The following is a 16337-nucleotide window of genomic DNA, read 5'->3' on the forward strand; positions in this document are numbered from 1 at the left end:
GGGGCGCCTGAGTGGCTCAGTTGGTTAAGCGTCTGACTCTTGATTTGGGCTCAAGCCATGATCTCATGGTTCATGAGCTCAGGCCTCACATCTGGGTCTGTGCCTGACAGTGTGGAGCCTGCATGGGATTCTCTCTCTGTTCTTCCCCCACTTGTGCTCTCTCTCTCAAAATAAATAAACTTACAGAAAAATTAAAAATACGACTACCAATGACCCGGTGATCCCACTTCTGGGTATATTTCCAAAGGAAATATAAACAAGATATCAAAAAGATATCTGAACTCCCATGTTTACTGCACATGATTCACAATAGCCAAGATATGGAAACAACCTAAGTGTCCATCAGTGAATGATGGAGATGTGGGATGTGTGTGGGTGTGTACACAATGGAATACTATTCAGCCGAAAGAAAGAAGGAAATTCTGCCATTGGCAATAACTAGATGGGCCTTAGGGCATTGTGCTAAGTGAAAGAAGTCAACAGAGAAAGACAAACACTATAGATATCACTTATACGTGGAATCTAAAAAAAGCTGAACTTATAGAAACAAAGCAGAACGGTGGTTACCAGGAGCCAGGGAATGGGGGGGTTGGGGAGAAGTGGTTAAAATATACAAACCTGCAATTAGAACAGGAGTAAATTCTGGAAATCTGATGAAGAGAATAGTGATTATAGCCAACAATACTGTAGTATACGCTTCAAAGTTGCTAAGACTAGATCGCAAATGTTCGCACAAAAAAGGAATGCTAATTATGTGACATGATTAGAGGTGTTAGCTAACACTATGGTGGTAATCACACCGCAATATATAAACATTGTATCAGCACACTGTACACCTTCAACTTACACAGAGTTAGGTTTCAGTATCTTAAAAACAAAACAACAGCACACAAGGGCAATGCACTAACCACTGGTGGGGCAGGGGATGAAATTACTTCAATTGTCAATCCCGCCTTTATAAAGATGGAAAAAAATTAAAAAGACAAAATGAAAACAGAAGCGAATACATAAAAACAATTATTACAGCACAATGAAAAATGAGGTAGATGCCAGAACAACAATTCAAGACCCTAGATTCCAAACCAGACCAAACAAAGTACCAGGTACCAAAAGAAGACAAAGATATCAAAACTACAGACCAATAACACTTATGAATACAGACACAAGTCGTCAACAGAAGACTAATAAACCCAATCCAGCTACGTATAAAAAGTACTAATCACAGTGCCCAAGTGGGATTTGTCCCTGGAATGCAAGGTTGGTTTAGCATATGAAAACTGATGGAATACAACAGTGTAATAGAACAATGGGCAAAAACCACACGGTGATCTCACTAGACAGAAAAAGCATTTGACAAAATCCATCCTTTCATGACAAGTTAAAACACTCAAACTAGAAATAGAAGGAAACCTCCTTAACCTGATAAAGGCCATCTACAAAAAGCTGCCAGCTCATAACATATATAATGGTTAGGACTGAATGCTTTTCCTCCAAGATGAGAAACGAGACCAGAAGTCCACTCTTGCCAACTTCTATTCAACACTGTACTGTAGATTCTATTCAGAAAAATTGGGCAGGAAAAGTAAATAAAAAGCACTGAGACTGGAAAGGAAGTTATAAAACCATCTCTATTCACCGATACGATGTTATATATAGAGTGAGAGTCCTAAATACACACACACACACACACACACACACACACACACACACACACACACACACCCCGACTAGTAGGAATAATAAACAAGTTCAGCACAGCTGCAGGGTACAGGATCAACATACAAAAATCAATTGACCGATGTGCTATGACATGGATGAACCTTGAAAACGTTATGCTAAGAGAAATAAGTCAACCACAGAAGGAAAAACATATGATTCCACTCACATGAGGCACCTGGAACAGTGAAATTCAGAGACAGCAAATAGAATAGTGGTTGCCGGCAGTTGAGGGTATGGGAGAATGGGGAGTTATTGTTTAATAGGTACAGAGTTTCAATTTTGCAAGATGAGAAGGGCAGTGGAGACGGCTGGTGGTGACGGCTGCACAACATGGTGAATGTAATGCACTTGATATCACTAAATGGTACACTCAGATTTGGTTAAGATGGTAAACTGGACATACCGAATTTTAAAACTTTTGTGCTTCAAGGGACATCAAGAAAAAAGGCAACCCACAGAATGGGAGAAAATATTTACAAACCGTGTATCTAACACAAGACTTGTATCTAGAATATATAAAGAACCCTTATGGGGTGCCTGGTTGGCTCAGTAGAGGCTGCAACTCTGGATCTCCAGGCTGTGTAAGTTCAAGACCCACCTTGGGTCTTTAAGAGATTACTTAAAAATCAAATCTTACCAAAAAAAAAATTTTTTTTAAAAGACCCCTTATAACTCAACAAAAAGAACCAAATTTTAAAATGGACACAGGATTTGAATAGAGATTTCCCCAAATCAGATACACAAATGGCCAATAAGCACACAAAGATGCTCACATTATTAGTTATTAACGAAATGCAAATCAAAAAATCAAAACCACAATGAGATACCACTTCATACCAAGATGACAATAATAAAAAAGAATAAGAAGTGTTGGTGAAGATGTTGAGACACTGGAATCCTCATACAGAGCTGGTGCGGATGTAAAATGGTTCAGATGCTTTGAAGACAGTCTGGCAGCTCCTCAGAAAGTCAAACACAGAATTCCCATATGCCACAGCACTGCCACTTCTAAGTAGGCACCCAAGAGAACTGAAAACGTCATGGCCACACCAACACTTGTACAGGACTGTTCACAGCATCATTATTCATAATAGCCCTAAAGTGAAAACTCTAACGCCCATCAAACGATGAATGGATAAAGAAAATGTGGTATATTGGGGCCCTGGCTAGCTCAGTCAGAGAAGCATGTAACTCTTGATCTTGGGTTGCAAGTTCAAGCCCTACACTGGGTGGAAAAATTACATAAATAAATAAAAACAAAAAAAAAAATGAGAAAATGTGTTATAGATGCACAATGGAATGTTTTTCACCCATAAACTGATGCATGCTACAACACGGAGGAGTGAATGGGGAATGATTGCTATAAAGCACAGGGGTTTTTTTGGCGGGGGTGTGGGGGGCGTTAGGCAATGATAAAAATGTTCTGGAATTAGGCAGTTGTGATAATTGCACAACTATGAATATACTAAACCCCACAGAATTGTATACTTTACAAGGTTGAATTTAATGGTATGTAAATTGTATCTCAATAAAGTTGCTATTTAAAAAATGGAGGGAGAGGGGCGCCTGGGTGGCTCAGTCGGTTGAGCGTCCGACTTCGGCTCAGGTCATGATCTCGCGGTTTGTGAGTTCGAGCCCCGCGTCGGGCTCTGTGCTGACAGCTCAGAGCCTGGAGCCTGCTTCACATTCTGTGTCTCCCTCTCTCTCTGCCCCTCCCCTGCTCTTACTCTGTCTCTCTCTCCTTCAAAAATAAACATTAAAAAAATTCTAAAAAAAAAAAATAAAATAAAAAATAAAAAATGGAGGGAGAAACTAACAGAAACGTTTGCAGTAAAAGTTGAGGATAGGGCAAGAATAGATTGGATAACACTAAAGAGATAGATAAGCTGAGCATAGACACGAGTCTATGCTTAAATTCCAGAGTCACTGGGGAGCCAGGAAAGGTTTCTAAATAGTGAGGGACATACTCAGAACTGTCGCTTGAGGACGATTAACTTGCAGCAGCAGAGAGGATGCTCTTTATGCCCCTTCCTATCTTCATGTGGGAAAAGTCTCGTGCACACATACACCTCACATCACCTGGAGCTTCACAAGTAGAAATACTAAGCAAAACATGTTTCTCTGACAATTATCAAGCAGTGGAGTAATGCTTAAAATCACATTTAAGACTGGTGCATATTTAAGCACCACACAGCACTAATGCCTTGTGTTTCGCAGGGACACTTCAAAAGAATAAGAAAAGACCAAAGTCAACAAAACACAGATGTCAAAATTATAAAAATATTCAACGATCGGTGCGTCAAGCTGCTCAGTAAATGCTAGCTGACTCAAAACCACTAGTAAGAACAGCAAAATAAGTGACTTGGTTGCATCTTGTTGGTTACTATACCAATCCAATCAATTGCTGTTTGCGGAAAATATCTTGTAAGGTTCCAAGTATAAAATTCCTTAACCAGGTTTCAATCTGTTGTGAACACTCCATCGGAGACGGGAAGTCAGCTGAGTCATTGCCACACAACATACTACTGCAAATTCAAATGCTCTCCCCTAGTTACAAGAGTAGAAAGGCTAGGATTTCTGCTTCAGAGCCAACTCACACACCCAGAGTATGCAAATCGTTTTTAAAATAAGACCACCTTCATAAGACATTTAAACTATATTTACTTCCATGGTTTTTTGTGGGTTTTTTTTTTTTTTTTTTGAAGAGAGAAACTAGGCCTCTGTCAAACGTTACTCTCTCCCTTTGAATCTTAAAATCTCCCTTTTTGTTGAGAGTATTCAGCTCCCTGATACCCTCCCTGTAACACACTGTCTCTTACTCTTTGGGGAGCCATGACCTTTTGAAATCCGATAAATGCTAAGGTCCTTTTTTTTTAAAGCACACATTCAATTTTTCAAACTACCTCATGCCATCTGTATCCCTGTGTGGAATCCAGTATGAGAATCTCGGTTCTGGTGGCATCCTTTTTCAGGAAGCAGATCACGAGCCCAGGCCCTATGTTTCATTTTCTTACCAAGGTTATCACCGGTCATAGTTGAAAACAAGCAACTTTTATGTCTAACAGTTAGGGAGCTACCTTCAGAATGACCCTTCAAGAAAGCTACAATCGTTACAAGCGATCAGTTTAAACATGAAGACCTGTAATTATCGTAACCTCAACTATTTAAAATGATATCTCAGTTTAAACTAATTGTCAACATATCCGAAAACGAAAAGAAACACTGAGTTAACGTAAAGGTAAAAGTACAGGGTCAACTTTCAGTTAATCTGTTTAAAAACAGTGGGGGAAGGAGCCTGATGTGACCTAGTGACAACACATCACCTATGTACTATTCCTGCCGAAAAGGTTTAACTGAATCTAATCTTATAGGAACCATCAGAAAAATCCAAACTGAAGCCTGCAAAAAAGGGGAAGGAGAGGATAAAGGAGTGCTCCTGACATAAGGAAATTACAGACAACTAAAAGCAACCCTGGATTAAGGAATTTAGAGAGGGAAACCAACATATTTATAAAGACATTACTGGGGCTCCTGGGGGGCTAGGTCAGTTGAGTGTCTGACTTCGGCTCAGGTCATGATGTCACGGTTTGTGAGTTCGAGCCCCGCGTCGGGCCCTGTGCTGACAGCTCAGAGTCTGGAGCCTGCCTCGGATTCTGTGTCTCCCTCTCTCTCTATAACCCTCCCCCACTGGTGCGTGCTCGTGTGCGCTCTCTTGTCTCTTTCTCGCTCTCTCTCAAAGATAAATAAGCGTTAAAAAAAAAAAAAAAAGACATTAGTTGGCTGACTGGGAAAATGCGAATATGGACAGAATGGCATTGCAACAAAGTTAAACTTACCCGTGCATGACAATGCGATGGTTATGTAGAATGCCCTGGTTCTTAGGAGGTACACATTGTCTTACTTAGGCGTGAACTGGCATGATAAAACTCTATGGCAAAAGATTAATAATGGGTAAACCTAGGAAGAGATACAGGTGTTCACTGCACTATTCTTGCTGTTTTGCTGAAGATTAGAATTACCTTTTAAAAATTTTAAATGGGAGGTCATTTTCTCGACTTTGAGTGAGAGACCTATCAAAAGACAGTCTGAAGAGAATACATACAGCACATTCTATTTTAGTCTCTCCAATCATGGGCAGTACTTTTGAAGTCAGAAAAGAGAACTGTAAGGGATTTTAATTATTACTTGCAGACTTACTTCAGATGCCAAAAACACAAGAGGTTACAGGGTAGTACTCAGACTTTTTAATGACGTTCATATTTAAATTTTCCACAGAGGGTTGTTATGCATTTTTAAACTAAGCTTACGGTTTGATTCATTTATTCTATCAATTGATTTACCGCATAGCTGCCAAATTAAACTAGAAAGAAACCTACCATTATGAATTTGCTGGCCTCCAAACCATATCACAGGAAGGCAACAGAAAAGCGTAACAAAAATCAGAAGGCAATTTTTTTTTTTTTTTTTTTTTTTTTTTTTGCAGCTAAAGGCTGATGAATTACAAGAGCAGGGTCCACCTTATCTAGGGAGACCTGCTATCCTGGTTCATTCCTGCCGTCCCTAGGTCCCTAGTCTTTTTTTACGGAGCACCTGTCCCAGGCAAAAGTGCCTCAGACAACAATGTCCCAGTTTAGATGCTATTTTATATGGCATCGCAGCGTCTTTAACACATTTTCTTAAATGATGGCATTCAATAGCTGGTTTGGGGGAGGGGGGGAAATCAGCTAACATGAAACATGTAACTCTTACTTTAGATGATATACCCTACATTATAACAAATTAACTAGAATGAGCACAAAATACATTGAGATAATTGTTTTTACATTTCCCGAAAGGAGAAACCAAAGTTATCATTTTTTTTTACTGTGCAATATAAAATATTGCTCAGCTGCAAGAACTCGATAGAGGTGAGAGGCCTGTTGGAATTCCAGATCTGTCACTTGAGAGAATACAACCTTGACTGCGTTACTAGATCTATCTCAACCATAGCTTTCTCATCGGTAAAACAGGGGTCATGGGGCACCTGGGTGGCTTAGTCGGTTAAGTGTTTGACTCGTGATTTCGGCTCAGGTCATGATCTCACGGTCTGCGGGTTCGAGCCCCATGTAGGGCTCTATGCTGATTCCACAGAACCTGCTTGGGATTTTGTGTCTCCCTCTCTCCCTGCCCCTCCCCCACAAAATAAATAAATAAACATTAAAAAAAAAAAAAAAAAAAAAAAGAAGGGCTCAGAATACTGGCTGGTCTCTCTGATGTCATGGCCGAGCTCTAAATACCCAATGATTCTATGGCTATGGCCTGCAAAAGAGTTTTTAAAATTAGATCAGTTGCATTCGAAAAATTTTTTTTACAACTCAAAAATGTAACTTATTATCTTCTCTCACCAAATTCCTATTTCTGTTCTGACCTCTATTCTGTTCAGAGGCTGAGTCAATCTCCCATTCATCCAAAACGGAGACCCCGGTATGTCTAGTCCCCTCTCACAACTAAACCCAGGTTAGTTACTTGCCAAATCCCGGACTGCACTTCCTCAGTATCTCCCACTCTCACGCCTTTTCTACCACCGCTGTAATCCGGGCCTCCCACACCTCCAGCCCACATCACAAGTTACCATTATTCTAGCATATCACACTACCCTCCCCAAGAGCGTATGATAGCTCCACACTACTGAAAGATCTATGCCCAAAGTCCTCAACCTAATACTGCATCCGTCCCTGCTCTTGTATGCCAATCCAACCAAACTACCCACTGCTATTTCAAAATTCCCTGTACTTCCTGGATTTTGTGCCTTCAGTTCTGCTGTTCTCACACTGCCCTTTTCTCTGCCTTTCAAAAGTGATTCTATCCTTTAAAGTTCCGTTCCAATGTGACCACCCCCATCTAGATGTTACAGTTTCCTCTTTTCAATGCCCATGATACTGACATAAAGTGACAATTTAAAATTCTTTTAATGTTTATTTAGTTTTGAGAGACAGAGCGTGAGCAGGGGAGGGGCAGAGAGAGAGGGAGACACAGAATCCAAAGCAGTCTTCAGGCTCTGAGCCGTCAGCACAGCCCGACGCTGGGCTCAAACCCACGAACCATGAGCTCATGACCTGAGCTGAAGCTGGGCATTTAACCGACTGAGCCACCCAGGTGCCCCAGAAAGTGACCATTTTAATGGCCAGCTGTGAAAGAACTATAGTTTACCCTGGGTAAGTAAACGAAATTTCTGTCTTGTGCTGATTCTCACTCTCGCTCGCTACCTGGCACGCTGTCTTGAGGATCTACCACTCGGCAGAGGGAACGAAGAACGGCAATACGACGTTGACATTCAGAGACTGGAGGGTTCAAACCAGGGGTACACACAGTAGCATGTGGACTTCCACAGTACTAAAACACGGTACAATTAACTTAACATTAAAAATTTGCATGTTTGGTTATCTTTGGGGAACATGAAGATCTAGAATAGTGGTTCTCAGCTGTGGGGGTGATTTTGCCCCCCAGAGAACATTTAGCAATATCTGAAGACGTTTCTGAATGTCACGCCTGGATGGGGGTACTACAGGCAGATGCTGCTGAACACCCCACAATGCACAGGGCAGACCTCACAATAATAAACTATCTGGTCCAAAACATCAACAGAGCCCAGACTAAGAAGCTCTGCTCTGGAAGTATTGTATGTACCTGTGTCTCTGCCTCCTCAGAGATATTTTCGAATTTTTCAAGGCAAAGAACCATGCCTCTGGTAACAGACGATACGACACGATCTAAAGCCTGACAGCTCCTTCAATTACTACTGGTGTGGCCTCCTGAAAGTTCCTTAACCTTTGTCTCAGAGCAGGAATATTCCTGTAAAACAGGACCACTGGCACCCACCTCACACAGTGACCCAGGGATCAGAGGAGTCCACGTAAAGTCTTGAGAAGAGTGTGCCAGGCAGAGTACGCATTCAGTACATTAAGCTACTTCTCTTCTCCTCCCAGGTGCCTAGCCTTGCGTTTGGAACACAGAAGATGCCGAAGACATGTTTGCTAAAGGAATACAGGATAATGCCTGGATTTCCTAGGGAGAGCACAAAGGCCTCCAGACAGACACACTCTCCTTATATGGGAAAGAGGAAGCACAGAGATGGAGTTGACAGAAAGCATTTGCCCGCCTAATCGCACCTCTCCCCCCTCGGAACACTTTTAACCTTCAAGCAACACTACCCTCTCACGGTCCTTAGTATACGCTGCCTTGTAACCTCCTTGATACTCGTCCTTCCTTTTCGATCTTCAAGCATGGCAGGAGATGGTGGCCTGACCTCTACATCATCTGCCTTGTATTAGTTACTTGTGCACATATTACAGTCTTCCTACCGGATTGAACAAGCTCTCTGTTGCCAAGTGTCACATTGGACTCCTTTCTGTACAACCCAAGGGGCCTAACACACCTTAGCAACTGGCTGGCCCGAACCCCTTGTTTTACAGATTACATAGAGAGGCTAAGTGATTTGCCAAGAGTCAAGGTCACACTACAAGTGGCAGAGCCGGGATTCAAACTCTGATACATAGCTCATACAGAGACTCTCAGTTCTATCCAACTAGAATAGCGTATGAAAATTATACCCACAGTAGAGGCAATTTTTAATTAAGCCCCAGAAAACCTCCATAGAAATTATACTGATAGAGTTACCTGACAAAGCAAAAAGGGAAGGAGAAAGAGACTCCAATCTCCCTTCTGCTGCTGAAAATTCAACCTGTTTTCTTTCATGGTTTCATATCTTAACATTTTTTTTTAAAGGTTTTGACAACAAAACTTGTTACATGTCCGAAGGACAGATATTTAGTCAGAGTTGTCAGGCTTAATTTCCTTTAACCAGTCTCCATAATTATAACAGAAGATCTCTTATTTGGTAAGCCAATGATGCCCACCCTCACCAACTGAAAAGATTTTTTAATGATCACCTTAACAGACTAATTATCTATAAAACTCAAAAGACCAGCAATTTGGAATGAGTTTATGTGGTGAAAAATATTCACATGATTTGAATTCCGTGTTATTAACCTCACCATAACGTAAACCTAAAACTTACAGTCGTCAAGGACAAACTCCATTAAGACCTGAGACAGGAGAAATTTTACTTTACTCTGGCCAAGTGAAAAAGAAAGCTGCTCACTGATAAGGTTAATCTAGAAGTTTCTCTGAGTCTCTCAATAGGATTCAAAAGAAAATGGCAAAAAAAAAAAAAAAAAAAAAAAGACTGAGGAAATGGATGTGAAAAGGAGTTAAATACAGTGCAATGCTCTGATGCTTTAAGCGATTATGGCTCAATAAAGCTAAACATTTCCATAAAGGCAACGTTTAAAAAAACAAAAAATCCCTTTGTGGTGATGATTTAAGTTACCAGTGCAACAGCACTCAGGCCCAATAGAAATGATAACCACGCATTGGGAACAAATTTTTAATTATTCCACCAGCTGATAAAAAGAGCACACACCGAACACAGACACAAACCTAGTTTCAAAAGAAAACAAAACGCAGTTTATGCTTGTTCAAGTTCAAGGGCAAAACTGTTTCCAGTGCAACAGAATCCGCCTGACTATAATGTGTTGGAGGAAAAAAAAAAAAATGCGAACATAGTATCTTCTTATAAAGGCAACAATTTGAGTTACAAAGTAATAACGGGGAAGCCAAAACAGTTTGACAGCCCGCCATAAGGGCCGCCTCAATCATGAGTCACACAATGCCTGCAACCATTTACAATAGTAATTAATGCACAAGTCCCCTAATTAAATTCTAAAAGGGTGAGAATGCTTTAACTAAGTTTACAAGAATTGCTTTTCGCTGTTTTTTTTTCTCTCCCAAAGAAAAGAACACACGCGTAATTACGCATCTCCCCGCAATCCCTCCATCCAGTATTCCCTCCGGCCTCTTCTCCCGTCTGCCTATTCCCTGCGTGCGAAAGAAAATGACACGGGGGAACTTCTAAACCCAGAAAGGGCGAACCAGAGTGCAAATACACGATTAATGGGGCGACAGACGGAAGCTCGCCCATCTTACCTGCTAAGATTCCTTTCTACGTCTTTGGTAGCTTTAGCTTCCAATTCTCTGCAAGAGAAAAGAAAAGGGGGAGGAGGGGAGAGAGAGAGGGAGAGAGAGATGCGCGTGAAAACGGAGCTGCTGCGGCAGAGGCTCGCGCCGGGGCGGATGGGGGAGGGGAGGGGAGCCCGGGGGTGCTCACAAAGCTGCGGGGCTGCAGCCCGGACTGCGGGCGGGCTGCGCGGGCGAGCCGCAGCCCCCGGCCCGGCCCCAGCTGCGCGGCGCGGCCCCTCGGGCCTCCCGCCCGGCCTCCGCAGCGGCGCCCTCGCGGCGCCCCCCTCCCGGTCGAGGCCCGAGGTCTCGGGGACGCCCGCCGCCGCCGCCGCCGCCGCCGCCGCCGCCCGCGGTCGCGGGCCCTGCGGCAGCGCCCCAGGCTCCTCCCGCCCGAAGGGAGGCCCCCGCCCTGCTCACCTCATGTGTGTAAAGTGCACGAGCAAGTGGGGCGCGGCGAGTGAGGCTCGCGAGCCTCAAGCCCTCCGCAGCGCCGCGGGGAGAGGCCCGAGCCGCTGCACCAGCGCCATTTTCTACACCGACCCGCTGCCGCCGCCGCCGCCACCGCCGCCGCCGCAGGCCCCAGACCGGAAGTGAATGCCCCGCTCGGCAACCCCTTCCGGGGGCGCCGCGGCCGCCGGCCTCAAGATGGAGGTCCTAGCAACTAACCCCGCTGACGGGACGGGCCCTTGGCAACCGCCCGGGCGCGGCTCGCGGCCGGCGGCCCGGACCTCCCTGAGGGAGTTCACTGCCTCCTAGGCGCCCCGCACAGAGGCTGGGGAGCCCGCCGAGCCCCGGGCCCAGCCTCTTTCGCCGCTGCCGGCTGCGATCCGACTGGAGTCCCGCCCCTCCTCCTCCTCCTTCTTTGCTGCGACACAAGTTTCCTTCCCTGCCGCCCGGCCCCTCCCCCACCGAAACACACCAAAAAAAAAAAAAAAAAAAAAATCCTAAATCGCAAATTCTACCCCTGCCGCAGCAAGATGACCCCGCGCGGCTTCTGAAATCCGCCACTTGTAATTATTTTTGACCTTGGGCCAGTTATTTAACCTCTGTGCTCCTCTGCTTCCTCCTCAGGTGAAGAATGCATACCTGAGGTGGGCTAGGAGGTTTAAAAGCGATTTTTATCCACCGAGTTTTGCAGACCGTTTGACTCAGCAATTCCACGGGCACGGATTTCTGTTCCGAAAATAATCCTGGATAGCTACAAATATTTTCACCGTCAAGATGTTAAGTGCCGGCATGGACGATGGTGAAAAACCGTGAACGGCCAAAATGTCCAACACTCTAAGGTGGCTTTAAAAACTGAGCTACTGCAAAAATGATGGGGAGGAAGGACGACGGCGAGGGGAAGGTGGTTACAATAGAATAAGTGAAGAAGCGGGTTCCAAACTCACTCACACCGCAGGAAGCATGTAAATACAATACGCTCCATTCGTGCAGTAAAGTAAAAATATATACCCAAGTGTCGATGGGAGATTGCTGCTTACCTACAGGTAGATACAGCCAAGTACCTACACGTAGATGCAATAAAATACATGTATGTGTTCGTGTGTGTATGTGTATATTCTTTCCATCCCCTCAAAACGCTTTTCTTCCCCCTCATCAAAACCGATTCCTCCTCTCTGTGCTTAAAATCCACTCCCTCCTTCGCAGAAACCTCACTCTAAGGATCATCCCGTTTCCCTCTTTCTAAACTAGGTCTTTCTTTGCACTGCCTTTAAAACATGCCCCCATCTCTCCCATTAAAAAGAAACCAAACCTCCCTTGACTGCCTGCCCAGTTCCTCTCCTCTCTGAGGCAGATGTGTAATAAGTTAATGAATGAATGCATGCATGCACAAAAAGTCCTAAAACATGAGCGCCAAAACGTTAGCTGATGATATGAGGATTTTAAATTTCTTCTTTTCACGTATACGGCTTTTTTTGTTTTGTTTCATTTTTGTTTCATTTTTATACAACGAGCATGTTAAAACACACACACAATTTTAAAAATCAGGTTTACAAAATGTAAAAGTAGAGGCCATCAAATAAACCCTAAGTGATTTTTTTCCCCCTGCCATTAAGTCCATACAAACGCATATTTGCTTTGGTTTCCTTTTAGGGTCCTTTCTACTTAAAATGTTAAAAAATTATATTACATCATTTCTTTAGGAGTTAAAAAATATGAACATGTATTTATAGCACAGTATGTTTTCATACGAGGTTTATGAATAATTTTCCATCACAGCATAACGCCATGAAGACAACAGTATTTATTGACATTTACACAGCTGATTTTTTTAAAAAATCCTTTCTAGTCCTCCCCCAAATTGCTCTTATGCGTGTCACAATTGACCTTGAAACTGCCAAACTCAATGTGACATTTCTCGCCTTGTCTTGACTTAGGTCTTAGCTGTATTTCCACAACTGGCCACTCCTACTGAGTCTCTTCTACCGGCTGTCTTGGCAACCCATTCTCCCAAATTTCTTTTTACCTCTCTGGCAATTCCTTTTTTTGTACCCTGTGCCAGCATCTCCTGCTTTATACCAAATAAATGTCGGGATCCCCAAGGCTCTGTTCCAAACCTCCTTCTCTCTCACTCTTTCTCCCTCCCTCTCTGTCTCTTTCTCTCTCCACTTTCGCCTTGGGATGGGCGATCTCATTGACTCTCTTATACTTAAATACTGTTCAAATGCAGACTTTCAAATTCATGTATTTAGCCCATATCTCACCTGTATACACCAGAATGCCAAAACGACAGATCACCCATGCAACCAATATTTATTGAGCACCTACTGTGTGCTAGATACCGTGTTAGGGCCTGGTTCCCTGCCATTTGTGAGGAACTACTTTGGTGGATGAAGTCTAATGGGACAGATTTCTTTTTTTTTTTTTAACCAAACTATATATAATTACAAACGATGACAAACACACAGAAGGAAACGAAGGTGTTCCAAGAAAGTGTAAAACGAAGGAACGTAACGTAGATTATGTGGTCAAAGAAGGTTTCTTTGAAAATGTGAAGCTTCACCAGAAAGCGGAAAGCTGAGGAGAGGCAAACCAGGACCCAGGGAACAGCAGAGGAAAGGTCTCAGGCTGGAGGTTTATATCTGCGAGTCCTTGTTGTGGATGGAAATAGGCTCTGTATTGCATTTGCCTTTGAATCCACTGGAGCCGCCATTTTTATTTTACTTTGCATAATCAATTCAGAACAAAACCAGAAACGAGGTCTGGTATGCAGTGACGGGTTTCATCACCACTGCTCATTGAAGTAAGCAAATGCCATTCCTACAACAAGCATACTTTCTAATTAAATGAATATTAGAATATTTTGTGTGGCGCATTGTTGAAGATGACAGTTTGAGAATTTGTACAGAACATGAAACACCTTTCCAACAATAACTTTTTTTTTAATGAAAAAGCTTGGGAAAAACACGTAACTGTGTCAGGAAACTTCTCGCTTCTTCTTGCTGTGTATAATATGAAACAGAATCTGTACCGATTTAAAAACTTTCGGGGCGCCTGGGTGGCTCAGTCGGTTAAGCGTCCGACTTCAGCTCAGGTCACGATCTCGCGGTCCGTGAGTTCGAGCCCCACGTCGGACTCTGGGCTGATGGCTCAGAGCCTGGAGCCTGCTTCTGATTCTGTGTCTCCCTCTCTCTCTGCCCGTCCCCCGTTCATGCTCTGACTCTCTCTGTCCCAAAAATAAATAAACGTTAAAAAAATTTTTTTTAATTAAAAAAAAATAAATAAAAACTTTCTGAAAATTTTATGTTTAAGTAATCTCTACCCCCAATGTGGGGCTCGAACTCACCACCCTGAGATTAAGGGTTGCATGCTCTACCAACTGAAACAGCCAGGTGCTCCTGAATTTAAATTTAAATAAGACCTTTTCTTCATTTGTCTTTCTTCCTTGGGTTCTTGTTTCTTTGGTTTCTGAGGTTACCAGAACATATATGTTCTTCAACCCTTTCTTCTTCTCACTGGGAAGAGTGAATGACTAGCCTGACTTGGGAAACCACGTACTTGAAAGAAAATGATTTTTTTTTTCCTCCCAAGGCTTTTTTTTTTTTTTTAAACCAAATGTCATCCTGATATATCTATATATGTATTTTTTAGGCAAAGCTGACTCAAAACATTTAAAAAAATTTTTTTAGTGTTTTCATTATTTGTTTTTGAGACAGAGACAGACAGAGCGTGAGCAGGGGAAGGGTGGAGAGAGAGGGAGACACAGAATCTGAAGCAGGTTTCAGGCTCTGAGCTGTCAGCACAGAGCCCGACATTGGGCTCAAACTTACAAACACAACGTGAGTTCCAACATCGACGCGACCCTTAACTGACTGAGCCACCCAGGGGCCCCAAAACGTTTTTAAATTTAGAAAATTTTCCACAATAATGTATAGATGGAATTTAAAGGCATGAACATGAAGAAGATTTCCCAGAGAGAGTGTATTTATTTTATTTAACTAAAATTTATTTGGTGCTTAATACGTGCCAGTCATGCATTGGTCTAAGTGCTTGACAAATATTAACTAAACACTCATGGTTTTCCTCACATACCCCTCGAGGTAGGAAAGTGCTCCCCATTTTACAGATGAGGATAATTAACTTGTCCAAAGTCACAATAATTGTAGTAGTAAAACCAAGCAATTTGGCTCCTGAGCCCAGGTCGCTAACCGCTACATTGTGGTCTCGTTTATCTCAACCATTTTAGACTCTACAGGCCCTTTTGCTAACAAATATTTTGTAACACCACCCTTTACTCTCCCCAAATGATAACCATAGATAATATAACCTACCTAGCACATCATTTCAAAAGAGGTATGCAATGACTGATTCAAAGGAAAAATAAGAGAAAGGCACGCATCATAAAATAAACTATCTTTGCCTGGGTGAGGGCTTGGGAATAGTGTCCGCTGGAAACCTCAGGAAAGTAGGCAGAAGCTGGCCACTGCAGGTCGAATCCCCATGACAAATGCAGGCTGACCCAGCAGTGTCCCACCGATGACGCACACACCAAGATCGGTAGTGATGTTGGAGACAAATTTTTATCCGGAATACAGCACAACTCTCAGTCAGGTTCCGAACGACCAGACAATAATTCTCCTTCAACCGACGTGGTAATTGCATTCCCAGAACTTTTCGGGTACATTAAAACTGAAAAAAGTAAGGCATTGGGTCCTCTGGTGATTAGAAACAGGCCGTTCACTTGTGTGAGTGCCTGCCGAGCGAGAGAGGGAATTTTCCACTTTGTGGGACCAGCCAGCACCCACGGCTCCTAGCCACTGAATCTCCCATCCACTGAGGAACGGGGGTGGAGAACCATTTCTTGAGAACCTTTGCTACGGAGTGAGAAGATCGTGGCCAGAATGAGGCCTGAGGAGGTTTGATACTCCAGCCAGAGAGGAGGAAAATGGGGTAAAGGTACTATAATGGGGCCAAGTACATTAGACTGATGAGTCTCAGACTCACGTCCTCCTCTGCCTCCTTCCCCCACCGCACACAAACATGTCTCCAAGGGGACAGCTTTCCTCAGGTCAGTAGTAACTGACTGTTACTGTTCAGCTCACTGAACCTGCCCAGCC

The 16337-nt window shown here is 43.2% G+C and overlaps 1 protein-coding gene across 12 annotated transcripts in view; it reads right to left on the reverse strand.

Moving 5' to 3' along the window:
• TNRC6A (trinucleotide repeat containing adaptor 6A) overlaps positions 1-16337 on the reverse strand; it is a 161293-nt gene that overhangs the window by 87420 nt on the left and 57536 nt on the right. For 8 of the 12 annotated variants that reach the window (XM_019820779.3, XM_019820780.3, XM_019820783.3 and 5 more), the window contains exon 2: positions 10744-10791. In XM_019820779.3, the coding sequence (XP_019676338.1) occupies positions 10744-10791 (48 nt within the window). Of the gene's footprint in view, positions 1-5555; positions 6829-10743; positions 10792-11193; positions 11374-16337 lie in introns of those variants that run through there. The other 4 variants (XM_023246343.2, XM_023246342.2, XM_023246344.2 and 1 more) reach the window with 4 other exon arrangements.

Source organism: Felis catus, chromosome E3 (genome assembly GCF_018350175.1).
Source record: "Felis catus isolate Fca126 chromosome E3, F.catus_Fca126_mat1.0, whole genome shotgun sequence".
In the NCBI taxonomy this organism is placed as follows: Eukaryota; Metazoa; Chordata; class Mammalia; order Carnivora; family Felidae; genus Felis; species Felis catus.